The 26,055-nt window shown below is 48.0% G+C and overlaps 5 protein-coding genes across 6 annotated transcripts; 2 read left to right on the plus strand and 3 right to left on the minus strand.

Moving 5' to 3' along the window:
* The first annotated feature begins 731 nt into the window (after nt 1-731).
* Nucleotides 732-6,384, plus strand: LOC104583744 (plant-specific TFIIB-related protein PTF2). 2 transcript variants are annotated; one of them, XR_001407264.2, is made up of 4 exons: nt 732-2,549; nt 2,669-2,752; nt 3,451-3,685; nt 5,472-6,384. XR_001407264.2 is itself a non-coding variant. In XM_010237038.3 (2 exons), exons 1-2 carry the CDS (start codon nt 852-854, stop codon nt 2,732-2,734), a joined length of 1,764 nt encoding a protein of 587 aa, XP_010235340.1. In that variant the 5' UTR covers nt 732-851; the 3' UTR covers nt 2,735-2,956. The 2 variants fall into 2 exon arrangements, 1 of the variants encoding a protein (XP_010235340.1); XM_010237038.3 differs by lacking the exons at nt 3,451-3,685; nt 5,472-6,384 and having other exon boundaries at nt 2,669-2,956.
* LOC100846019 (peroxidase 51) lies at nt 3,986-7,242 on the minus strand. Its single transcript, XM_003574781.4, has 3 exons — nt 6,487-7,242; nt 4,914-5,105; nt 3,986-4,831 (listed from the first exon to the last, which is right to left on the minus strand). Exons 1-3 carry the CDS (start codon nt 6,724-6,726, stop codon nt 4,256-4,258), a joined length of 1,008 nt encoding a protein of 335 aa, XP_003574829.1. The 5' UTR covers nt 6,727-7,242; the 3' UTR covers nt 3,986-4,255.
* Nucleotides 7,243-10,689: 3,447 nt separating this feature from the next.
* On the minus strand, nt 10,690-13,064 carry LOC100840639 (non-specific lipid transfer protein GPI-anchored 1). The gene is made up of 3 exons (XM_003572403.4): nt 12,602-13,064; nt 11,223-11,282; nt 10,690-11,113 (listed from the first exon to the last, which is right to left on the minus strand). The coding sequence occupies exons 1-3, from the start codon at nt 12,978-12,980 to the stop codon at nt 10,989-10,991; spliced, it is 564 nt and encodes a 187-aa protein (XP_003572451.3). The 5' UTR covers nt 12,981-13,064; the 3' UTR covers nt 10,690-10,988.
* An 8,038-nt stretch (nt 13,065-21,102) lies between these two features.
* Nucleotides 21,103-23,073, minus strand: LOC100841551 (cytochrome P450 89A2). The gene is made up of 3 exons (XM_014900557.2): nt 22,630-23,073; nt 22,144-22,495; nt 21,103-21,919 (listed from the first exon to the last, which is right to left on the minus strand). Exons 1-3 carry the CDS (start codon nt 22,761-22,763, stop codon nt 21,395-21,397), a joined length of 1,011 nt encoding a protein of 336 aa, XP_014756043.1. The 5' UTR covers nt 22,764-23,073; the 3' UTR covers nt 21,103-21,394.
* An 806-nt stretch (nt 23,074-23,879) lies between these two features.
* LOC104584254 lies at nt 23,880-25,470 on the plus strand. Its single transcript, XM_010238473.1, has 3 exons — nt 23,880-23,901; nt 24,718-24,749; nt 24,895-25,470. Exons 1-3 carry the CDS (start codon nt 23,880-23,882, stop codon nt 25,468-25,470), a joined length of 630 nt encoding a protein of 209 aa, XP_010236775.1.
* Nucleotides 25,471-26,055: the final 585 nt, after the last annotated feature.

A 26,055-nucleotide genomic window follows, 5' to 3' on the forward strand; every position in this document is an offset into this window, starting at 1 on the left:
GCATTGGATGGAAATCGGCGGAGAGGCCGCTGTTTCAAAGAAACTAATTGCAAATTGGAAAGCCTGTAGGCCCGTAGATGCCTCTGGCGATGATGCCACCTGGTCAGGTAGCTATCTTGTTTGTTGCCCAAATGGCTTCCGAAGAAAACCATCCCATCTCAAGAGCACGAGCTCAATAAAATGCATCAGACAAGTCACGGCTTTAAAGAAGGTTTGGTTGAGACAATGGTTTGACTAAAAAAAATCATTTTATTAACATATATAACATGAAACCATTATTATTAGTACTACATAAGTATTTTTTAAGAATAATCTAATGATTTAAATATAATGTCATAAAACCACACATTGGTTATTGGTCAAAGTCATGCCTATATCAAATCTAATATTTCTCCGTCCAACAAAAGATGTGTCAAGTTTGTTAAATTTTAGATGTACTCCGTATCTAACATGACTTAGTGTATAGATGCATTCAAATTTGGTTAAAGTTGAGACATCCTTTGTTGAACGGAGGGAGTACGTCATGTATTATGAAAAAAAAAAATTATGGAAGTATATAATTTAATGCAAAGTCCTGAATATGTAGTCCAATTTTATGTGACATTTTTGCAAAAGCTTCTGACAGTCAAGAATTGATTAAGAAAACTTATTTCTATTCTCGGGAAGAAAAAATAATGGGAAAATATGAGCTGTAAGTCGGTTGATGCCATCACGCAAAGTAGTTCGGCCGTCATGAATTCCCAAACGGACCACGGCTTCCTTCGAAATCGAATTGGGCCTCGAATCAGAATTGAATCGAATCCCCGCACCGTCCCCTCCAGTCCATCCTATCGCCGCACCGGCCGCCGCCGATGGAGTCGACGACTTGCTGGTCGTGCGGCGAGGGCGAGGTGGTGCCGGACCCGGACTCCGGCGCGCTCGTCTGCACCTCCTGCGGCCGCGTCCACGACGCCGGCGCCTCGGAGTTCGTCCACCAGGCCACCTTCACGGCCGAGGGCAAGCTGGACCTGCGCACCTCCTCCTACGTCCACCACTCCTCCCACGCCCACTACCTCGACCAGAAGCTCGCGGGGGCCTCCGCCGTCATCACCTCCACGGCCGCCCGCCTCGGCCTCTCGCCCACCCGCGCCGAGGAGGCCCTCGCCATGGCCAAATCCGCCACCGGCGGCAGCCTCGCCACCCCGGGCACCGCCTTCCTCCCGGCCCTCGCCGCCGCCTGCGCCTTCCTCGTCGCGCGCTCCCACCGCCTCCCGCTCTCCCTCGTCGAGGCCGCCGAGGCGGCCGGCTGCGGCGCGGCGGCGCTCCACGACCTCGCCTCGCGCATCGCCTCCACCCTCTCCCTCCCTCCCCTCCCGTCCTTCGACTACTCCGCCGCGCTCGAGCGCGCCGTGCGGTACTCGCACCCGCTCTCCGCCGTCCAGGGTGAGAAGAAGGAGGCGATCCTCTCGCAGGCCCGGTTCCTCCTCCGCTGCGCCTCCAAGTGGTCGCTCACCACCGGCAGGCACCCGCTCCCGCTTGTCGCCGGCCTGACTGCCCTCGCCGCAGAGGTGAACGGAGTCACCGGTGTGTCCGTGGAAGACATTGCCCAGGACATCTCCGCGGTGATGCACACCAGCCGCCGCCGATACAAGGAGCTCGTCGACGCGCTTGTTCATGTCGCGCGGAAGTTGCTTCCGTGGGGCGCCGACGTCAACGCCAAAAACCTGCTGCTGAATGCCCCGGTGCTGCTCCGGCTCATGGAGATGCGGTCACAGTCGGACCCATCGGAACAGTTTCTCGAGAGCTTTGCTCCTGACATGTCCGGCATTGTGCAGACCTACTCGTCGGTGGACAACGACGAGTCCAAGTACCTCCAGATTGTTCCCCTGGATGATTTGGATTTCAACAATTTCGGGCAACAGGGGAAGGATTCAGAAGGTTCGAAGATCTCAGAGGAATGCCTGTCAGATATGTACCAGAATGTCTTAAAGAAGCTGTCTGAGGTAAAGGAACTTGGGAAGTTTGGTAAAGGTGCTAACAAGAGGAAGCGGTGGGGGAGAGGTCTGGAGCTGGATCCATGGATGGATTCGCAGGATGATGGCTGGATCAAGGACGCGCCTCTTGAGGAGGCAGCGGATATTGACATTGGCTATGATGCACCTCCTCCAGCATTTACTGCTAACATAGAGCTGCAGAAGCGGAGGAGAGGACGGATTGAAGCTGCAAAGTGTCGAATCGATGCAATTAGGAAGGCTCCTGCTGTCCGTCTTGCATATGCAAACGGTTCACCCGCTGTTCTAATAAATGAAGATGTCTGTCCACCGCAAAAGATTATTAGGAAGAAGAAAGGGCAAAAGAGAATAGATGGCAGGAATCATGAGATTCAGGGCAACCGTCCGGCTGAGACGTCAAATGCTCTGAACTGTCAGAAGAGACAGAAAACAGGCCCCTCTGATGGTATTGACTGGGAAGACTGTGTTATCGAGCTCCTGTTATTACATGGTGCAAATGAGGCAGAGATTGAACAAGGCCAGTACAGAAGATTATTGGAGTTGCATGTCTTCAGTTCAGTAAGTGGAGACAGATGAAAACTTGGTGGCATAGTGTCTTCAGTCTTTAGCTTTTGATCATGGACTTGCTTTGGAACATTGGTTCTCACTATTCTAAATCGTGCGCATTTTTGTGATAGAGAAATTTCGTGCCTGTGCGCTCTCTGAAGGTCAGTCAAGCTGATCATGGGAAGAACATATTGTGAGAGAAATTATAAGAAACGGTAGGATTTTTTTTCTCCTGCTAAAAAAGGTAGAAAAATACAACATAGGAAAGATACAGTCCCCAGAAATTTTGACTGCATAGTTGACTGGGGATGTGTCACTTTGTGTACATTGCTATGCAGCTTGTGAATGACATACTCTATTAAACTTGTATTTGTTTTTTCTCTACTACTATGAAGTATGAACGTATCATGATGACCTCACGAGGTGAAAATGTGGCTTGCTAGAAAATGTACTCCTCTTTAGAAATATGTGCTTCAATGGCATATAATTTGAAAATGGTTTGGGCTATACTTTTCTGTGCTTCTGACTTCAGTTTCATATATGAATTATACCCATTGCTATGTAGTCCTTGAGTTTACTTCTATGTCGCATCTTGTATCTCTGCCTCATTCGAGTTATGTTAGCATTTAGCTGTCAGCCTATTACAGATCATGTGCAGCGCATCTTAGTAGAGGTACTCTGCTGAAACATTCGCCTTACTGATCAGTCAGTCATGGTGTAATTTTTACATGTAACTTCGATGTATTTCTCTTCATGTGCTTGACATTGGAATTCTAAGTTCTTACACTGGTTCAGCTGTTGCACTGCACGTATTGCTACAGGGACTGGATCTGTATTCTGTATGATGTGCAATAAAAAGTTCTGACATCCTTGCATGTTGGTTACTGTTTTTCCACTAATCTTCACTCTTCAGGTCAAAGGCAAATCCAACAGTTGATGATGCTAGTAATTTGTACCAATCAGATACAAGAATGCAAGCCTTTCTGGTAATCTGTGTTCTGTATGTAAGTAAGAGGCATCAACGTGCCTCCATAGAAAACGAGAGCTACAAGGAATCAACGTTCCAGTTGTCACTGCCAACTTTAACTTCCATCTTATACTTTGTATCTTCATGGAATGATGGCCCGGTCAGGCGATGTTTCTTCCAGGTCAGTAGTTCTGACTAAACTTTTCCAAAGGCCAGTGATTAGTTTCAAATTTTCAATGCCTTGCATCATTATATGTTTTACTTTATGGACATAATCGTATCTTATCCTTGTTATTTCTTACATGTTGGTGATAATACCGAAGTTCTTAAAATCACCTAATTGATCAATTGGTGTCTAGTTCTTTTTACTCATCTTATTTTGACGTCCTTACATCACAGATATTATCATCTCTTGGTGACGAATATGCATTTAAACAAAAACTGAATCATAAGGCAAAATCAATATCCTTTGTTTAACATATTCGTTAGATTAAACTTTTTTTTTTCTTAAGAGAGAATCCTCAATGGTATTACACTCTTCAGGCTGTACAAAAATGCACCCACAAATCGTAAGCAAAATAAAAAATAAAAAAATGGAAGAAGAAAAAAGAAGAGAAAACGACCCTCAAATGTTGTAAACCTCACGCAAAAGAATCAAACTCAGTATATGTATATCAAATCCCCCTAAAAAATGGTACATGTATATCAAACTCAGACAATAGATCTGAATTACAGTTGCTGCTGCAGCCATCTAGTGGTTGAAGGCAGTGCAATCTCTTCGGATCTCTCCAGCGCTGCCGGTCTTCACGTCTACTCTTCCCAGCTTAATCATGGAGTCCACAAACGCCTTGAAGAACTGGTCCTGGCTCGCGTTGAATTCCTCCACCGTCTTCTTCGACGCAACGTCGGTGTAGAGCACCTGGTCGGAGGTGAAGAGGCCGAGGCCATTGACGAGGTTGTTGTAATACTTGTTGTCGAAGGTGACGGGGCTGAGGGGGTCCATATTGACAGCGATGGTCGGACCAACATTGGGCGGACACGCCACCTTGAGCTGCTGTGCATAGTACTTGTTGAATGACGGGTCGGTCCGCATGGTGCTGTTGTAATTGTACAGCCGTTTTTTGAAGCGAGAGCAGTGCGCGAACCCGACAGTGTGCGCGCCGGAGAGCGCAACCATGTCGCGCATGGACAGGCCGTTCTTGTCGAAGATGGCGGCGAGCTCCTTGACGTGCATCTCTGGGTCGGGCAACTTTCCCTTGACATCGCTGGCCTTAGAGATGAGGCCGTCGCGCCGACCGAGCTCCACTGGCCAGTAGGGTCCGTATGCCTGCAACCAAATTGGACACAGGGTTTCAGAGCTGAAGGACAATGGTGAAGGGGAAATGGTAGTGGAGAACCGTGCTGCTTACCAGGTTTACGACGTCTCTGGCAGCAAGGGCGAGGATGTCAGCGCACGAAACCACGCCAGGGCACTCCCGCTCAACGGCGTCCTTGACCCGGTTGACTGTGTCGTAGCCGTCGCCGGCGAGGGAATCGTCGTCCTCTGAGTTTTTCTCAGCATCATTGTTGTGAGAGGCTATTAGGACTGAAGCGTCACAGCCCTGCAATTGGAGGTAAATAAACATTGTAGTCACAGTTTGCAAACGGCATGATAACATGGACGAAGTGGCGCTAAACTTTGATTAACTCATGACGATGTATGGCCATCTATATAACAAATTAAAGACATCAAAGTTGTTGCAAACGTCGATTTTGCACAGCCTGTTTTGAATTACCCTACCTTGTAGACTAACCTGTACTCACATGAGAAAACAATTTTTGTTTGATCCCTTGGTAGCTGTTTGTTTTAGGAACAAAAAGTTTCAACAGAAAATGCTTTATGTTTTCGTTCCAGTATATAGGCTGCAAGTGGGCCCGGCATAACTGGTTTCCAACGTGTGTTCACGCTCCCCTCATCCTGTGTGCAGGTCAACCCAGAAAAGGGGGACACAAAAGAAAGGGAAACCAAGATGTGATGCCAGTTACATGATTGCCGGAACGCCACTAAACATCATTATGCGCACGACAGGGGAGGCATCCAATCTTTATTCCTTTCATAGCTTTGAAATGATTCTGTAGCTGATCAGCAATCTACCTTTTTCCTATAACATGTAATAGTTGATGAGACAGCTGAAATAACTCCCAATTTCTCATGCAGATGCCCAGAATGCAGAGTACATCTCAACAACTAGGCCAAAACACTAGCAGCAGGGGCTGAAATGATTATGGTCATGCTTGGACAGACAGTCGATTAAGGGAGAGATCCGACATGGCTGCAATTTGATAATGAGGATAGCAGAGATAAAAAGTCGCGCTGGCACATGCATGGGGCTGCCGCAACCGACGACCACGCGAGCCGATCGAGTTGTTCCTCCCACTAAACAATGCAGCTAAGCTAATTTCCCCCTTGGCTTTAACTAATCTCGTTTCTTTGTCGCTAATGTATGATCCCAAGCTCTGAATCATGGTCCGTTTGATGAAGAGGAATTGCTAATGGGACAGCAGAAGCCTGCAGGCTACTACTGGACTGGAAAGCAGATTGCATCTTGGAGAGAGCTTTATACCTTTTGGGGCAGGGAAAACTATAATGAAATGCCTAGCTTGTTGAATAAGAGAAGGGGGGGAAAGAGCAGGATTCCCAAGCCTGTGCAAAGCTGAAGAACAGTTGGGACCATAGCAAGAAACTGCTTGATGATCAAGGGATCAAAACTCGGCCGATGAATCGAATGCTGCAACTACGACCGTGGGCGTCAATCGATGCAGAGGCCAGAGCCGGTGGATCGAGTCTCCTTTTCAAGAGAAAAAAGGGAAGGAAACAAATGCTGCACATTTCGGTTGACTACTTCACAACTTCAGAGCATGATTTAGCAAATCAAGCAAGAAAGAACCAGGCGTGCAATGCAAGGTTAGCATATCTGGATGGGAATGGATGGACGAACTCACGTTGACGAGGCAGTCGTGGAAGAAGAGCCGGAGCACGGCCGGGATGGTGACCACCGTCTCGTTCTTCTTCTTGGTGACCTCCCGCAGCACGATCTTCTCCAGGTTGCTGCACGTCTTGCTGTAGTAGCCCGGCGACAAGCCGCTTGACCCGCCGTCGTAAGACGCCGCCTCGCCGAGCGACAGCATCAATGCCATCGCCGCGACTACGGCGCGCAAGCTGATTCTTCTCCGTTTCTCCATGGAGAGTATGATTGGGTCTAGCTTCGACTTGCTGTGAGGTGATCGATGGAGGCCGGGATATGATGTTGCTGTGGAGGCCTGGAGGGGGACACTGGACGCGAGGACCCGGGAGACGGAATTAATGGGGGAGATTATCGGTGATGGGAGCTAGGGGAGGGGCAGTTTTATAGTGGTCCTGCTAGTGCTAGGCTGCTAGCTCCTGGTCCGGGGTGTGGATTTGGCCGGAACGGCCGCTTGCTTGCTTTCTGCTTAGGATTTCCCCAATACCAACGACCTTGAAGTTTGACGAAAGCAAGCTGGAGCGTCTCCGGTGGTTACTATACCAAACGAGATAGAATTGTTTGGTGCTCCGTGATTTGTTACTGAATCGTCCCCCGATTAGTAAATTGATCCCTTGTGTCTTGCAAGCTCACGCTCGTCGGTCGGTCTGTTTGTTTGTTTGTTTGTTTACTTGCTTGTTGTGTCTTGGTAACTCGGTATGAGTGCTAGCTTGTTAATCTATTCATCTAGTGATCACTTGCTTCCTTGTGCAAATTCTAATGCCACTGCCCACATACACTTCTTAACAAGCTCTAGCAATTTCGTTAATGTTTTCTTAGCAACTTGCTGCAGTACAAAAATATGGTGATTCAGGCACACACTTTTGACTTTCACGAGCCCCAATAAAAAAAATTAAACTGTCATGTCTCGTGAGTTCAGTTTTAACAGACAAGAACCAAACGATTCTGGGCCTCTGGGGCTTTTGCGGGTTCCATCCTCTACTGGGAGAAGCATTCAGTAGAGGACTGCTACTCCAATTCATCGTCACTTCATCAGGTCACTCCTTTTAAAGAAGTGTTCACCTACCCCAAACTTGACCCTAGTTTGAGGTTTGGATCCCGGAACGGACGCCGGCCGCCAGACAGACAGCTTCTTGATTCCGTCACATGCGTCGTTAGACACACACATTTGGCTGCTTGCTGGCTTAGAGAATTACTACGGATCTCGCCTCATGTGCCTTGTCATCGTGTGATCCTGCGGATCTCCGTTTCTTAACCACTTTCAGTTTCAGACCAAAATTTCATAATAAAAGCATCTAAAATGGTTATCAACTCCGGTATGCCGGAACGGAAGGAGTACTGTATACGTATCACTACAAAGTTAACTATAACTAGCTACTCCCTCTGTTTCATAAAAATTGGCATGGTTTTGAACTAGTTTTAGTTTAAAATCATGCCAATCTTTATGAAACGGAGGGAGTAGTATACTTCAAGCAACGCTAAAACAAAATTATCTGTTAATGGCTCATGGTCCTGACATTGGCATCGTGAATCACGGACGGACGGCGAATCGTCCAAAAATTCCTCCAAACTTAATAGTTGGCGTGGCAGATAGTAAATCATGATCAGAAGATTCCCCACTCCAAATCCTCATCATCCAGGGCATGTATATATGCTATGACCTTGCCACCATTCAATTCAAATCTCGTAACAATCGAGCCCTTATTTTCTCTTCTTATCTCCTGATCTCGTTTTCGTTTGCTCTGATCGATCGAGCAGTTATGCTAATCATTGTTGGTGCCATGTGGCAGCACTGTTGCACTATGTGTACCTAAAAGTCAATAGCTAGTCTTCGTCAGATATATACTAACTGTACCGGGGGAAAAGATAGAAGTTCATCCAATAATTAATTCCGGGGTAATGGAGTCGCACATGGCTCTTCCAACTGTTTCGTGCCGGAATGGCCGAATTATTTGTAGGGCCTTTGATTGATCTTCTCGGTTTTGTGTGCGATGACCAGTTTTATATATAATCGGGACAAACACAGCAATGGCTAGCTGGGCTAATGGCAATATATGGCATTGGAGTATTCCAGAAAGTTAGTCAGCGGTCGTCTCTATAGGTGATCTTCTAGGATAATTGTTGTTTGTTGGCATGGAATAAGAAAAACAAGTAGTAGTAGTACTGAAAAATGCAAGCTGGACCAACGGGCGAGCACGTAGTCCTACATGATGCGCGCACGACCGGCCGATCCATCCATTCGTTAGCTTATCTCCGTGATTAGAATCCAGTACTCCTTCCGATCCATAAAAAATGTCGTCCACTTGATACGAAATTTGTATTAATTTAATATAAAATGGACAACATTTTTTTAATGTACTGGAGGGGTGTATATATACGGACTACTTATCTAGCGTCGCTAGTTTTAATCAAAGGCCGGCCCCGGCCGGACGACGAGCAGAGCAGGTCAGATCAGGGCGGACGTCGAGCCGGGCATGGCTCCCTTGGTCCTGCACAACGTGGGTGCATGTCTTGCCAATGCCATGGCTCCCTTGCTGGCTGGCGGTGGCTTGCAAGCAAATCAAATGTGGTCTGCCCAGCTCGATCGTCCGTCCCACACGCGTTTGATGGAGACTCTGCCGCGGCACGTTCTGAAAACCAGGCCGAGCACGCGTGTGTATACCGTCAGAAATTCAGGAGGTAAGCGTCCAAACTGACAGACAGACAGGCAGCAGACAGACAAACAGGCAGAGAAATTAAGCAAGAGGAGGATGAAGAAGAAGAGGTGTGCGAGTTGGCGTCTTGGGTGCAAGCTAGTGCAGTCACGCGAAGCTAAATTGAGCTAGCTAGCTCATGGCCAGCCGATAGCCAACAAGCCATGGACAGTGACAGGAAGGGGAAAGAAAAAGAGAGAGAACATTGGTCTCGTATGTGTACAAGAGCTCTTCTAGTGTACCCTAATTAGAACCATTCAGCCGTTCATTTTAGTCTAAGGGTTCAGATGAGCAGTTACTCCTTAATACTCCGATTTGGGTGTGTGGAGTATCCGATGGAGTATTCTCAGGCAGGGATAAAAACGTAATCAAGGATTGTCCTTTTTCCATTCCCCGTCTGTCCCGGTCGATTCACTTCGTCGAGCCGCTCTTCTCCGCCAGCGCCGCATCCCACCTCCATTCCCTCCGCCGCCATCGCGGCAGACCGCCGCCGCAGGCTGCCTCCCGAGCTCCCTCCGCCGCTGAGTCTGGTGCTGCGGCCTTCGCCTTTCCTCGTGCGCGCGTTCGAGGCCGCGGCTACAGAGCAGTTGCGGGACCGACGGCGACTCTGATGAGCGGCTGCCTGGGCCGCGCTCTGCAACGTTGTTGCCGCGGTCACAGTCCTCGTCGATGTGCTCAACTGTTCCGAATAGACCGGGTGCCAGGAGAAGGCAGCGCCGGGAGGCCGTGTTCTTGTCCCCATCGTTTTTACACTTTACACCATGTCCTTGTAGTGCAAGCAGACAACTGAGGTGCTATGCATTGAAAGTGTCCGATGAAATTACCAAGTGGCGGTGGCTAGGGAATGATGATGTAATCACTCTGTAACTCAATTGACGTAATTGTTGTGCAGAGTAAAGCCAGTGTCCAGAAGATTTACATGGGTAGGGATCCACCCAGCGTTTGCTTCAATGAGAGTTCTTGTTCTACTTCTACCTCAGGCGTCACAGATGATGAATGTTTCCTTTACTTTTTGAAGTTTGACCGGAGTTGAGGAAGAAGAGGAAGGAGGTGCTACGGTGGTGGTGGCCGGCGGCAGGGAACCATGGGTCCTATAGGTGGTCGCAGCTAGCACGTGGGAGAGGACTCGCCGGGGCCGGCGACTGGGTGGCTGCGGGGGGCGAAGATGGCCGGCGCAGTGGCCGGCCGAGGCAACAGGGTGGCTGCAGGCGGCGGCGCGCGGCGAGGAGGGGCGAGGCGACGGCGCTCTAATCGATTAGGGAAGAGAATGATCGGAAGAGGGAGAGAAAGTCTAATATTTCGTACAGTATATTTTTTATTTTTTGACATTTTATTGATCTGAAAATGTGAAAAGTCAGGACTGCCCTTCCCTGATACTCCGTTGAGACTGGATGGAGTATTAGGTACGGGAGATTCTGCCTAGTACAATGTCGGTGGACAGTCAAAACAAATCTCCACTCCGCGTGAAGAAAGAAACAAACACGATCATCAGCTCAAAAGAAAAATTCAGTTCAAAACAAACACACACATGCTGGTCTCAAATCTCGATCTATTTTATCCGGGGTGAAAATAAACAAGAAGGAAAAACAGTAACAATTGAGCGATGAGTAATAAGCTAACCAACCGAGAAAGCATCGTCGTCATTGCGTGGGAAATTGCAGAGTATGGATATAACAAACAGTGCAGAGATAGATCGTGGCAGAACTGAAGAAACGTGAGAGGCCGGGTAAAAAAGGAAAAGAAGACGTCCATCTGCACGTTCTTCAGAGAGATACTACTATCTCTGTTCTCAGAAGATGGACGAGAAGACTGCGGAGACCACCGCCGCCGCCACGACGCCGTAGCGGAGCCCCGCCGGAGCCTTGGAACCGGCGGCGGCGCTGTCGCTCATCGGGGCGGACGTCGACGGCGTCACTGCAAGGAAAAGATGACACGGCAAAGACAAAGTTAGTGCACGTACGTTCAGATGGTAATTGAAGCTACAAATTACGTTAGTGTACGTAGGATTCAGAGAACAACTCACTCTTGGAGGCGTTTAAGAACATGGCGTAGTCCGGTGAGCTCGGGGTCAGGTGCAGCAGGTCTAGCAAGGAGGGAACATCGTCGTCAGACATTAGAAATGTGTTGGAAAAAAATTATGAACCACTGTCAAACACTCTAACTATATCAGCACGAACTTTAATTTAGTAAGAAAAGGCAAGTAAATCTTAAACACCACTCCCTCCGTTCCTAACGTTGTTTTAGTGCAAACTTGCACTAAAACAGCGACAAATATTTAGTAACGGAGGGAGTACGATCCAGTGTGACAAATACTACTCCATACTAATTTTTACAGCGGAATTCATTGTAATAACCAGTACTCTGTCTTCTCTCTTTTTTCAGAGAGGGAGAGAGATCAGAGAAGCCGGGTAATTACAGAGTGTACGAACATGGGCTGGACCTTCTAGTCCATTAAGACTCGGGACCAGTCCAACCGTTTCTGGGCCAAACAAGCACACATGGGTTGCTTGGGCCAACGCGCATAGGCCACGAGCTGGAGTGTAAAGAGATGGGGTGCAAAAATGAGACGGTGCCACGTCGTCTCCAGTTCATACATTTGTTTTCTCTCTACAAAAACCTCTGCTCATGTAAAAAAACTGATTCAAAAAAAAAATCTGCTGTCCGGTTTAAAACACGCTGAAATAAGTGTGACGCCATAGAGTTCTTTTAGCTAAAAGGTACTCTCTCCAATTCATAATAAGTTTCGGAGGGAGTAGTAAATGGAACTTCCAAATCAATTCATATGCTACATGCTACCATCTTCAATTCAAAAATAGCTTGGCAGCAAGGGTATGTTTGGTTTAACCCCAACATAGCCCACACTTGGCCAAAGATTTGGCGAAAATCTGTGAGAGTGATGGCTAGAAGCTCATTGGTAACAAAGCAAACAAGCACCAAATTTTCATGTGATGCCAATATTTTGGCTTGGCTAGATTTGTCTCAAAACCAAACAGACCCTAATTCTCCGGTTCTAAGAGAAATTTTTCAATCGTGAACACTAGCTGGGGAATTATTCCATGCCAGTACCTGAACTCAGGTGCAAACTGACAAGCTGGTGTGGCCGTGTGGAGTGTTTGTCTTAACAGGCAAAAAGAATTTTTGCGCAGGTTCAAAACTACTCTATGTTTTCACAAAACTTATAAGCTTAGCTTAGAGAACTCGGGTATTTCTATGTCTAACTAGAAAAATGAAAATTTGCCCCTGGAAAACATGCTTTCCTTGCGCGGGCAACTTTGGGTTACCCACCGTTAGAGAGATCGATCCAGCTGGGAAGAGACCCAGACAGAGTTTCAAGCAAGCAAGCAAGTGAAGTAAGTAAAGCAAACAATCAAGCAAGCAAAGCAAGTTCAAGGCAAGACGTACTGATGCAGAGGGAGACGTTGGCTCCGGCGAGTTTGCAGGCCGTGGGGAGCGCGAGGACGCGGTCGAAGCGGAGGCCGAGCTGCTGGGTGCCGTGCGCTTGCCCGGCGCCGTGCACCTGCTGGATGATGTAGCACAGGCATTCCGGCCGCGCCTTCTGCGTGTCCGAGATGTCGCCGCAGCACGTGGAGGAAGGGCTCGGTTCGTGCCCCGTCGCGTAGTCCATGCACTCCGTCAGGTGCGCCATGTCGCCCTGGCACTTGCTCTGCGTCGCCCCCGGCGCCGCCGTCTGTGCCGTGGCCAGAGACGGAGACAAGGAGAGACACACGGCCAGCAGGAGTGCTGCGGCTGATAGGTGGCTGCAGCGCCGCCGTGTCGCCATGGCTGTTGTTTGTGTGAGGTGAGCTGTGTATCCTGAATTGCAGCTGGAGGAGGAGGAGGTGTGGAGGGAAGGACGGAGGGAGTTTATTATAGCGGCCATGGGCGATGGAGATGGCATGTGTGTGCATTGAAGTTGGGGTGGTGAGAGTTAGATGTTTGCATTGAAGACGGACGGGCAGCCGCCGGGCTGGCCGGAAGGGGGCCGGTTTCAGTCACTCTGTCAGTGCAGTTGCGTTGCTGCGATCAGTATGTGCTTGCTAGCTGCTACGTGTTCAGCCCGGGTTTCACTTCTTCGGCTCGTCAGTCGTGACCGAAAACTACAAAAAAAAACGCGGTTCTTTGTAGGTGTCTCGTTAAAAAAATTTACTACTAGCAATATTTAAATCTCGATCCATGCATCGTTGCCGTTGGGTTAGAATCTGAGTGACTCCGTTCTTCCGTCTGCTGTTTTTGGATTCTCAATAGCTGAATAGAAAGAAAAAATCTGACCCTTTTTTTTCTCCGGATACTAGTAGTAACTGTTAGTTGTCCGAGCTAAATAAAGATGGGAGTACTAGTAATTCCCACTGGAAATATACTCCGTATGTACCAATGGGAACACAACAGCGTGTTTAATTGAAGGCGCTAGCAGAGCAGTAGTTGCTCCGTCGTCGATGAGTGGTCCGTTGGGGAATTCCGTGGAGGGGCGCTCCCGTTCCATCGAATCTGCTGCCTTGAATACTCCAGTTGAATGCACAGAAAGAATTAAGGCGGGTGTAAGTCGACGTACGTAATGGCCGTTCGTGCGCCCGGCGGCCGCTAGCTGTTGTCACGCGCGCGTCCGATGGATCGATGAGTGCAAAAGCATTTCGGCGTGCAAGCAAGCAAATGCGTTTTGCCCCGGCCGGTCCGCACGTCATTTAAATTAGCTCCATTGGAGCGGGACGGGTAACCTCTCTCCCGCTCTGGCCGGGCCGGACATGGACAACTAACTCCTTCCACACGCCTAACTATATACTCCCCCAATTCTAAATTTTTGTCGAAATATTATATGTATCTAGACGTTTTTTAAGAATAGATACATCTTTATTTAGACAAATTTGATTCAAGAATTTACAATCAGAAGAAGTAGCTTGTCTAGTTGTCTGTTACAACAATGATTCCAAAATCAACTTGCTTGACTAGCTAGCGTAATCATGTCCGGAATTTCAAGCTCAGATTAAAGTTGATCTGCCGTACGCTTGTCTAGTTGGCTGTCATCATCTACTACTGTCTGAAGAACCAAAGCCTTTTTAGTTTTTAACGGTCGATGCACATGTTGCATGCGCGGGTGCTCCATTCGTTGTAGTACGACTCCATGTGCAACGAAGGATTTACTGCTGATCCATCACAACAACTGCTGCCGTTCGCTTCCAGAATTCATTCACAGTCTCATTCATGTCGCGCATCTGCCCTGTTCCTGGATGTTCACACGCACCCAACGGCTCCGAAAGCATTTACACGCGCATGGATGGACCGGACCCATTGCTTTCATGCGAAAACTAGTAGCAGCCGCATTTTGCTTGAAGCGGAACGAGTCAGACTAAGATCAGATCCCCCCTTCTTTCTGTCTCGGCTCGCACCCGTAATCTCCTCTCCTACATACCAGTGGCAGTGATGGCGATCCAAGAGGAATGAAGGCCGCCACTGCCACTGGCTCGCTGGAGTACCATTTTCATCCCCTCTCTCTTTTGTTCCTCTCTAGATCGACAGTAAGTAAGGTTTGTCAGTTTCGCCAACCGGAGAGGAAATCGATCACCAGAAGGGAAACCTGAGATAGGGGTACATAGATAGATAGAGAAATTGACTTGCTGCAGCCGGAATGCTGGATGGACGGTTCAACATTCAGTAGCAGTTACTGATTTCAGGCCGGGGTTGGTTGCAAGCAAGGAAGAAAGGAAAGGAAAGCTTCCGGTCAAAAAAAAAAAGGAAGACAGGAAACGAAGCCCCAAGTGCGTGAGTGTGCAAGTGGCACGTACCATACGATTTCGTCCATGCTTTCATTTATTGAAGAGAGAGCTGCCTGCAGGCAAGGCACGCAGGCAGGAAAGTCTGGGATGGCAAAAACTCTTCTTCCTCTCGTGGCTAATTGAAGCTTCTGTGATGTGATGTAAGAACCCCGTCCGCAGCAGTTCAGACTCCGGAGCTCGTAACGGAATCGAGGCCTTGGCAGACTAACTGACCGTACGTGGCAAGTTGGGGGAATCTGCCAATCTGGTGAGTGGGAGCGACTTACCTGGCGACGTACGCAGGGTAGCGCACAGCGTCGTCGTCCTGCTACGTGCGAGGAGGGGTCAGAGATGAAATGGACCCTTCACTTTGGACCCGTATCTGATCCATGTAAAGGTATCGGTCAGGTTTTGTCTGACGACCGTACGTGACGAGTTGGGAAAATATGGTAGGGTAGTGCTAGCTAGCGTGCAGCATCGTCCTGCTACGTGCGAGGGGTCAGGGGATGAAATGGGCCTTTCACTTTAGGCCCGTATCTGATCCATGTAAACGTACTTCATACTTGTTTTTTTCTTCTCTTTCTACTTTTCCCGTCCAACAAAGAATGTCTCAACTTTGACTAAATTTGAATGCATCTATACATTCAAATTTTAACAAATTTGAGACCTTTTTTGTTGGACGGAGGGAATAGTTAGCTTATCAATTCTTCCACACACACACACAAATTGGTCCCTACAAATACCCATCAAGTCAATCTCACATACTGCGTAGTACGTCTCACTGTGAGCCCAGGGCTTTTAGTTGCACGATTTTGGATTTTTTTTGGCCGGTAATGAAAACTATTTTGATGGTTTTCGTGGTCTATTCTCTCATGAGTTTTAGGTTTTCTGCTGATTTTCCATCGTTGTTATCTCCGGTACAGGTTTCTGTCACATCAAACCGCCACATAGATTATATTTAGAAACACTTACGAAAGTACTCTCTCCGTTTCATGAAGATTGGCATGAATTTGAGCTAAAACTAGTTCAAATCCGTGCCAATCTTTCTGAAACGGAGAGAGCACGCAGCAGGGTTTCTGGTTGACATTCGCATGGTTGCAATACGCTGCTATTTTTTTTTTGCAGGTGTGCAGACGTCTTATTAGGAAAGCACGTAGAGAGGCACAAGCTGCCTTGCCTAGAACAGCAAACACCACACACGCACCCATTCATGCCCGGACGTACGTCATCGATCCGGTCACGCCTTGTGAGCACCCGATCCGATATTACAAGATGAACTCGATTTGATCTAGATTTGGAATATTTGTGTAGCTGCGATTAACCTCCCATCCACCCACACAGCGAGTTCGATCATATTCCAGTTCTATCCTAGCCAAGTCCTGTCGTAAGCCAAAAGCTAACCGAGGAAGAAGAGAGACTAAATAGGAAGATTACAGGCTTCACATGAGCCACTCTCGGCCTGCAAGCCGCGCTGGAAGTCTACAGTCTCTGATGGGCCAAGGAGTCGGCCCATGTTCCTCTGTAGTCGTAGGGCCCGTGTCGAGGTCGCTGACCCCCCCCCCTCCTTGAGAAGCGGCTTGTCCCCAAGCCGGCGCACGAGGAAACTCCTGACGAAGCGACTCGATATCTTCCCACGTAGCGTCTTCAGGTGAAGTGTTGCTCCATTGGATGAGCCCTTGTAACACTGAACGGGCACCCCGCTGATGCAAGCATTGCTGCAAAAGACGAAAAGGAACTTGCAGAGCCAGATCATCAGCTGGCAATGAATCATGTACCTGATGACGAGGAGCAATGCACTGACGCAATTGTGATACATGAAATACTGGATGAATGCGACTGGTAGAGGGTAGGAGCAGACGATAAGCCACCTCGCCAATGCGCTGAACAATCTCATAAGGACCATAGCAGCCGAATGCTAACTTATGGTTGGAACGATGGACCACTGAAGCTTGCACATACGGTTGTAACTTAAGGAATACCTTGTCACCAACCTGGAAGACACGTTCAGTATGTTTCTTATCAGCCTGAGTCTTCATACGCTAACGAGCTCGCAACAAGTGTTGGCGGACATACGCTAACACCACCTTGCGACTGGCCAACCACTGTTGCACATCATCATTGGCAATAGCAGAATTTGCCGACACACCAAAGTAATTAGGAGACTGACCATACAAAACTTCAAAGGGGGACTTGTTAAGAGAGGAGTGCCAATTGGTGTTATACCAAAACTCACATAAGGAAAGCCACCTGGACCATTTAGTAGGATGGGCACCGATAAAACAACGCAAGAAACACTCAACTTGCTGGTTGACACGCTCAGTTTGACTGTCAGTCTCCGGATGATAAGCAGAGCTCATACGTAACTCAGAACCAGTTAGCTTGACCAAATTACGCCAAAAGGCACTAGTGAAGATTGCATCACGATCAGAAATTAGATGTTTAGGCATACCATGTAACTTGTAGACATTATCAACAAAAGTTTCTGCCACTTTCTGAGCCGTGAAAGGATGATGGAGAGGAATAAAATGCCCATATTTGGTATACTTGTCAATGACCACCAAAATGCAATTATATGGTCCAGAAACAGGTAATCCATTTATAAAATCCATGCAAACCATATCCCAAGCAAGAGTAGGAACAGGCAAGGGAGACAAGAGACCAGGGTATTGTACCCTTTCAGGGTTGGCCTGCTGACAAACCTGACAAGCTTGAACATGATCCTTAATGAAGGCTTTCATACCAGTCCAAGCAAACAAGGATTTAATCCTGCGATAAGTAACAGGGAAACCAGAGTGCCCCCCCACTGGACTATCGTGAAAAGCCTGAAAGATACGCAGATGCAAAGCAGGATCTTGGCCCAACCATCATCTACCCTTATACTGAAGAACACCATTGTGCAAGGTGTAACAAGGATGAGAATCAGGGGAAACAACCACTTGCTGGAGCAATTGCTGAACCTTTGGATCGTGAGCATAACTAGCTATCACATCATTGAGCCAAGAAGGTTGCAAAGCAGAAACAACCAACAAATGGTGAGTGTCATGAGGCCTTCTAGACAGAGCATCGGCGGCAGCATTAGTGGAACCTTTCTTATACTGGATTTTGTAAGTTAAACCCATCATTTTGGTCAACGCTTTCTGTTGCCATTCAGTATGCAAACGCTGGTCCTCCAAATGAGATAAGATCTTCTGATCATTGCGAATAATAAACTCACCAGCCTGAAAATAGGATCTCCATTGTTCAGTAGCAAGCAAAATAGCCAGATATTCCTTCTCATAAACAGACAAAGATCTGTTCCTAGGGCCCAGGGCCTTGCTCACAAAAGCTAGTGGATGGCCTTCTTGCATAAGTACAGCACCAATACCAACATCACAAGGATCAGTTTTGATGATAAAAGTTTTGGAGAAATCAGGTAAAGCCAAAACAGGTGCAGAAATCAGAGCTTGCTTCAGAGTGTTAAAAGCAGTCTCAGTTTTACTGGTCCAAGCAAATACTTGCCCCTTCTTGAGTATAACAGTTAAAGGTTTACTGATAATGCCATAATGCCTAATAAAATTTCTGTAGTACCCAGTGAGACCCAGAAAACCTCTAACTTCCTTTACAGTAAGTGGAACTGGCCAATATCTAATGGTGGAAATCTTAGAATCATCAGTAGCTACCCCTGCTCCACTGATAACATGCCCTAGATAAGCAATTTTCTGCTAAGCAAATGCACACTTGGACAACTTAACCTTCCACAGATGTTGAGCAAGAATAGCTAGCACTTGAGCTAGATGGGACAAGTGGTCTTCATATGTTTTGCTATAGATCAAAATGTCATCAAAGAAAACCAGAGCAAACTTCCTCAAAACAGGAGCCAATGTAGTGTTCATAGCACCTTGGAAGGTACCAGGAGCACCAGTAAGCCCAAAGGCCATAACTGTAAACTCAAAATGACCATTATGTGTTTGGAAAGCAGTTTTGTACTCTTCTCCAGGAGCTAACCTGATTTGATGATAGCCAGCCTTAAGATCTAATTTAGAAAACCAAGAAGCACCTGCTAATTCATCCAACAATTCATCAATTACAGGAAGATGATACTTGCCCTTGAGAGTTAAAGCATTCAGGTGTTTGTAATCCACCACCATACGCCAGGTATGATCTTTCTTTTTCACAAGAATAACTGGAGAAGAAAAAGCACTGTTGCTGGGCCTAATCATACCACTTTGCAAGAGTTCAGAGACCTTTGCTTCAATCTCAGTTTTTAAATGAGGAGCAAGTCTATAAGGCCTAATAGTAACTGGTCTGGCTCCAGGCATAAGAGGAATAGTATGGTCATAACTTCTTCTAGGTGGCAACCCCTCAGGTGCAGTAAAAACAGGAGAGAATTGATCCAACAGTGGCTGAATGTCAGGATTGATAGGAAGAGATTCTACAAGTAAAATGGCAGAGATACTGACCAATGTCATAGCACATTCAAATGGAGGAGAACCAGAAAGTGTAACTAATTCACTCTTCCTGTAAAAGGATATCCAACGCTGAGCCCAATCAACTTGCATTGGACTATGTTGAGTGAGCCAATCCAAACCTAGAAGTCCATCATAAGCACCCAAAGGAAGTAGCCTGATATCACTGAAGAATACATGACCAGCACTAGACCACTGACACTGATGAAGAAGTTGGTTATAAATGATAGTTCCTCCACCAGCTACCTTAACAGTAATAGGAGTAATATGCTGAATATCTTGCAGGCCTATTGAATGAGCAATATCCAAGAAAGTATGTGTGCTATCAGAATCCACTAAGAAAATCAGTGTCTTATGCTGCAACTGCAATGTTAATTGGAAAGTAGGTGCAGAAGAGTCCTTGCCCATAGCAGCTGTTGACAGAGAATACAGTTGGCCAGAAGACTCTGAAACAGAACTGTCCTGAGTGGTCAATCAATTCCTGAACAAAATGGAGCTGAACTGATTGTTGACACTTATGATCCTTACTCCATCTCTCACCACAAAGGAAACATAAATCCTTGGACTTACGGTAGTTACGCAGAGCAACCCACTTATCCTCGGCCGAGCGCCGCTCTTCTACTGCTCTTGACCTAGGCGGTGGTGGAGGTAATGGCAGGGGTTGTGGCTGCGCTCTGCGAGAAGGTACTGGCGCAATAACAATGTCAGGTACTTCACCAAGTTCTTCATGCAGAAGTGTCAAATCATAAGCATCATCAAGATCTCTGGGGTTCTGTAATGCAACTGCCATCCGAATGGGAGGATTCAGCCCATCAACAAAACGCGTGAGATAGTGCAGTGGATCAGGTGTCTCCTCATAAGCAGTCAATTGATCAAACAACTCAGAGAATTGCTCAACATAATCTAGGACAGTGGAAGTCTGAGAAATGCGGAACATCTGATGAATCAAAGCCTGATGCTGATTGCAACTAAATCGGCCATGCAATTGCAAACAAAATTCGGACCAATTTGCTTGAGGAAAACGGCGTTGGAAGGATTCAAGCCAACGAGCAGCAGCACCATCGAAATTTGCAGAAGCATAAGGAATCCACAAACTAGAAGGAGTACCTCAGAGAGTGAAATAATCCTCACACCTAGTCTGCCAGAGACGTGGATTGGTACCATCGAAACGGGGAAGCTCCACTCGGGGACCCGGTGACTCCTTGTGAACCGATCTAGGGGAATCAGGAGGAGAGGAATCTCGAGAGATGGATTTCTGGCGCGTACCTCGCGAATGGGGAGGAAAGTAGGTACCACACCCCTTACCGCTGCCATCGGCGCCACCGCGGCCTGCCTGCGTGTCAATCGCCGCCGTCGCGGGCCGATCCAGCTTGACGCCCTTGTCGACGTCGATGCGGAGTTGAGTGATGTCGAACCCCAACTCGTCGCTGACGGAGTCGATCTTGGTGGTGAGGGAGTCGAGCTTGGTAGTCGTTTCGTCGAACATCTTCCGCACGGCCTGGACCGTGGAGTCCTGATGATCACGAACGCGCTTGTCGATGTTGTCCGTGAGGCCGTCCTTCAGAAGGTCGAAGATCACACGCGCTTCGGGCGTGAGGCTATCCATGGCGCGTGCTCGCTGCCGATCCTTGAAACGGGTCTGGTGGGGATGATGAGGAAGCTCCAGGATCGGAAGGGCTCTGATACCAGATTGTGAGCACCCAATCTGATATTACAAGATGAACTCGATTTGATCTAGATTTGGAATATTTGTGTAGCTGTGATTAACCTCCCTTCCACCCACACAGCGAGTTCGATCATATTCCAGTTCTATCCTAGCCAAGTCCTGCCATAAGCCAAAAGCTAACCGAGGAAGAAGAGAGACTAAATAGGAATTACAGGCTTCACATGAGCCACTCTCGGCTTGCAAGCCGCGCTGGAAGTCTACGGTCTCTGATGGGCCGAGGAGTCGGCCCATGTTCCTCTATAGTCGTAGGGCCCGTGTCGAGGTCGCTGACACGCCTTTAAAGGATTATCGGCGTTGGTTCCGCGACGAGTGCACGGAGCGGTGTGCACATGACGATGGACAGCTCAAGCTTCTCAGCCAAATCCACCGTCTTCTCCGCCGCTTGCCACTCAAACTCCCCCACAAGGATCCCCACCATGAACTCCAAATGCAGCAACGAGAGCTCGATCCCGGGGCACGCCCTGCGGCCGGCGCCGAAGGGGCTCATCTTGATCTCTTTCGCCCCCGTGAGCTGCACGTCGGCGCCCTCCCCTCCCGGCAGGAACCCGTCCGGCCGGAACCACCGCGCGTCGGCGCCCCACACGCGATCGTCCAGAGCCATGTCGGCCGTCGTGAAGTTCACCAGCGCGTGTTTCGGCACCCGGAAGCCGTCGATGAGGGTCGCGTCATCGGTCGCCGTGTGCGGCATTACTAGTTGCGCCGGCGGGTGGCGGCAGAGCGCTTCGAGGACGACGGCTTTTAGGTAAGGCATCTTATGGAGGTCCTCTTCTCGGACTCCGGCACCGTCGCCGCCGGACACGGCCTGTTGTTGAAATATGTTAAGCACCGTCGTTTATTTAACGGTTTGAACTTTTGGGTGAACTAGTTAGGCGTGTCGATTTTATATACCTGTATCTCGGCTCGTAAGAGTGCTATTCATGTGGCGTGTCGATTAATATGGAACGGAGGGAGTACACCGTAAGAGTTTTTTTACACCTTCTGCTTAAAACGCTTGCTCAGCTAAATCGTGCTATTTAGACCTCTAACCTGGAAGCCGATGACGGACGTCGTGAACTCCCTCTGCACGGCCTCCACGGCCGCGACCACGCCATCGTCTTCGCCGAGCCCGTCGCCAAAGCACATGCTGACGAGCACGTGGTACAAGGCGCGATGAAGGAGCCCCTCGATGACCACCACGCCATTCATCTGGCGCTTGACGCCGGCGACGAGCACGCCCGCGGCGCGGCGGCGCGCGCCCGCGTACCGCTGCAGGCTCGCCGGGTGGAGGATTCTGCCGGTGAGGTTCCGGCGGAACGCGCTCCAGAGCGGGCCGTAGCCGCAGGACGCGATGCTGTGCTGGTCGCTGAAGAGGTAGCGGTTGGAGAAGGCGGCGGGCGGTCTGTCGCCGTTAGAGGTGCAAAAATGTCACCATTAGCCATTTTTAGTTCAAAGAAATAAACTAGTCCTTTTTTAAAAAAATAACGTGATTTTGAAATTTGGTTGAACTAAGTAGGTCAGAAGTTACAACTCTACCTGTCGGCGAGCAGCGCGCCGCCCTGCACGAGAGCACGATGGGCCGCGGCGCGATCGGAGACGAAGATGGTGGGCTGGGACGGCTTGAGGCGGAGCGTGAAGACCGGGCCGTAGCTGGCGCGGACGAGCCGCATGATGGTGCTGAAGTTGCCCCGGCCCAGGAAGAAGAGCAGGCCCGTGGACGCCAGCGCCGACGGGCCTGGTGGCAGCTCCGGCGTTGTCGCCGTCGGCCCTCCGGCGCCTACCCTCGCCGGACGGAGGTACAACGCAACGGCGGCGCACGCGGCGGCCGAGAGCAGGCAGTAGAACCAGTAGGAGTAGACGAGTAGTCCATGTCTGAGTTGTTGACTAGCACAGACAGATTAGTTCAGTCGGAGGAAATGAGCTACATCAGCTTCAGGATTACACACTCCTTCTATATACTGCTGATTGCCCAATATATAAGTCTCTGCACAACACTTATTAAACTACGATGATCATATAGTACGAGATACCTTTTCTGTGGACGACCGTCACCATCGGAACACGCGGTCCACGAGCTTCGGACAGCCCTGATATGATAGCTACAGCCGGTCGTCACACGAGGTGCGCGTGCTCGAGAGAGTCCTGTCCTGTCCGTCCGTGTGTCCACGTCTTGTGTAAATTAAGGTGTTTTTCCTTACTCTCACTCTCACTCGCACGACACGAGAGCTTATTATAAGCGCACGCATATTTATTTCCCCATGATCACACGCGACAACGGGATACGAGAGTGTGCGTGCATGTCTCGATCCACCATCCATCCCGTACCGTAAAATGCATAGTCGGAGTACATACATATGCTTTCGATCTCTTCTTCAGTTCGGACCAATTAAAGCAGGCCTAGCTTACGTGCGTGCTCCGTGGAAAAAGAGCGCCCGCCGAAACAGACGCACAGGAGGGGAAGGCCCACGAACCAACGTTCCTGAGCCTTATCCCGAACGGATCACGTCCTGATCGGGGGCAATAACCGACTCATTGGTTCTGACCCCCCGTCACACAGCGCCATATAAAAAGAAATTAGCTGGCCCTCTCTCGTCGACCTAAGTTCGCGTGAGATTTCGTCTAATCCCAACAACTCTTGTTCACCCTACCGATCAGGGAGGCGCTGGAGTGCTCGGGAAGACCCAAGAACCATGACGTCCTCTCCCGTCATCGACCAGTGCCGATACAGGCCGGAGGGACGCCGTTACCTCCATCGTACGACTACTTCCTCTACGGCATCTCCGACCATGGCGTCCTCCTCCATCGCATGTATGACTATATCTTCTCTAATCTCTCTTCTGTAGTGCTCTTTTGATGGCCAGTGGAAGTTTAGGTTTAACCTAATGATCATTTAGTTCTAACATTGGTGCTCGCTCCGGAAAAGACGGGAGAAGGGGATGAGACTGACGGGCGGCTAGGGTTGCGGGGCAATTTTGTCCCGTGGGGAGGAAGTCTCAGCCGTTGCAGCTGGGGATCACGCAGGGCACCAACTTGGCCTGCGGAAGGATCATGGGCCCATTCTAGCCACGGGCTTCGGCCCAAGTTAAAAAGGCCACGCAATTCTTTTTTTATTATCCGCTGCGCCCGCGCGGGGAATCAAGTGGGCCGGCCCAGTTTCGGCCAAAATGATGTTTTACTATTTTTTTTCTTTAATTCCAGTTACACTATAAGATGTTCAATTAAATACGTTTTGCACTGTTAATTAATGGAAAATGGCCGAAATTTATTCTTGCTGATTGTAATTGGACACTTAATTATTCTGAATGAGGTTGATCCAACGAGATACTTTATTTGGAATATTTTATTTGTTCTATGATGTTTACCTTTTAGGCATCAATTAATGACTAAAATTCTAATGTATATTCTTGATGTCTAATTTGGTAAAATATTTTGGCTCTAAAATTAATTCTGACCAACATTGTTTTAATTTATGAGCTACCCCATTATGTTTGCTACAATTCTTTGTCTTCTCTGTCCAACGGTGATATGACTTAGAATTGTATGCTTTTGCATGTTTATTAATCTACCAACGTAAATTTTTAATCATGCAATTTAACTTATGATTTTCTTATGTTACAATGACAGCCGCTACACTGATGCGCTATGATAACATTGAGGTACTGACGGGGAGCAACTTCCAGAATTGGAAGTCCCATGTCGAAATGAGTTTGGGGGTCAATGGACTCGATTATGCTCTCAGGGAAGAGAAACTAAGCCTCCAACTCCTGGAGTTGCTGGGTATGATGAACTTATGAAATAAAGCTAGAGAAGTGGGACAATTCAAATCATGTCGCCTTTCTTGTTATGAAAACTTCAATCTCCCCTGATATCATCGGGGCTCTCCCCGACAAGAGCACTGCTAAAGAATTTCTTAAAGCAGTTGAAGAACAATTCAAAAGTTCAGAAAAAGTATATTCTCGAGAGCTTCTTGGCAAGCTTCTTGAGAAGTATGTGATTGAAAGAAATGTAAGAGGCCATACCTTGAGGATGGTGAATGCAACTTCAAAACTTAAGGCTTTGGAGTTTGTCCTTAATGAAAATATCATAATCTTCTTGATATTAGAGTCTCTCCCTCCAGAATCTGATCAGTTCAAGATCAATTACAATTCCCTGAAAGAAAAATGGTCGCTCACGGAGATGACTCCTCGAGTTGTTGAGGAAGAACAGAGGATCATGAAACAGGCAAAGGACCAGGCTTTTCATGTTGGCTCTTCCAAGAGAAAGCATGACGGCCAGGCATCTTCCTCAAAGGCCCAAAAGAAGAAATTCATCCAAAATGATACTAAGCTGCTCCAAAGGGCAAGGGCCATGCTGCCAGCACCTCTGCTGGAGAAGTGAACAATGCTCGCCATTTTTGCAAGGAAGTAGGCCATTTCCGGAAGAATTGCCCTGAATTCCTCAAGTGGATGCTAAAGAGAGGGATTAAGTTTGATCTGCACCATAAAGGCAAGAACAAGAAGCATTAAAGTCGCCAATGGGAAGGAAACCGATGTTGAAGCCATGGGGATTCTCACATTGGAGCTGCACACCGGCTTTCATCTACATTTGAATAATGTCCTTTACGTACCTACATTGAGTAGGAATTTAATTTCAGTTTCTTGCTTGGACGATATTTCTATTGCATGTTTGTTTGGAAATCAACGATGCGTTATCAAACATTGTAATAATGACGTTGGTCTCGGTGTCAGACGAGGCAAATTATATATGTTAATGCTTAATTTTTTAGTTGATGTTTTAAATGTGAGTGATGTTAATGTTTTGAATGATGAATGTAATGCTGAGAAGAAATAGAAAAACACAAGTACTTCTTCGAAATTGTGGCATTGTTGCTTAGGCCACATTTCGAAGGGGAGAATGGAATGTCTTATTAAAAATAAAATACTTCTCCCATTAGACTTCTCAGATGCAGACAAGTGTAAATAC

This window comes from Brachypodium distachyon, chromosome 3, assembly GCF_000005505.3.
Source record: "Brachypodium distachyon strain Bd21 chromosome 3, Brachypodium_distachyon_v3.0, whole genome shotgun sequence".
In the NCBI taxonomy this organism is placed as follows: Eukaryota; Viridiplantae; Streptophyta; class Magnoliopsida; order Poales; family Poaceae; genus Brachypodium; species Brachypodium distachyon.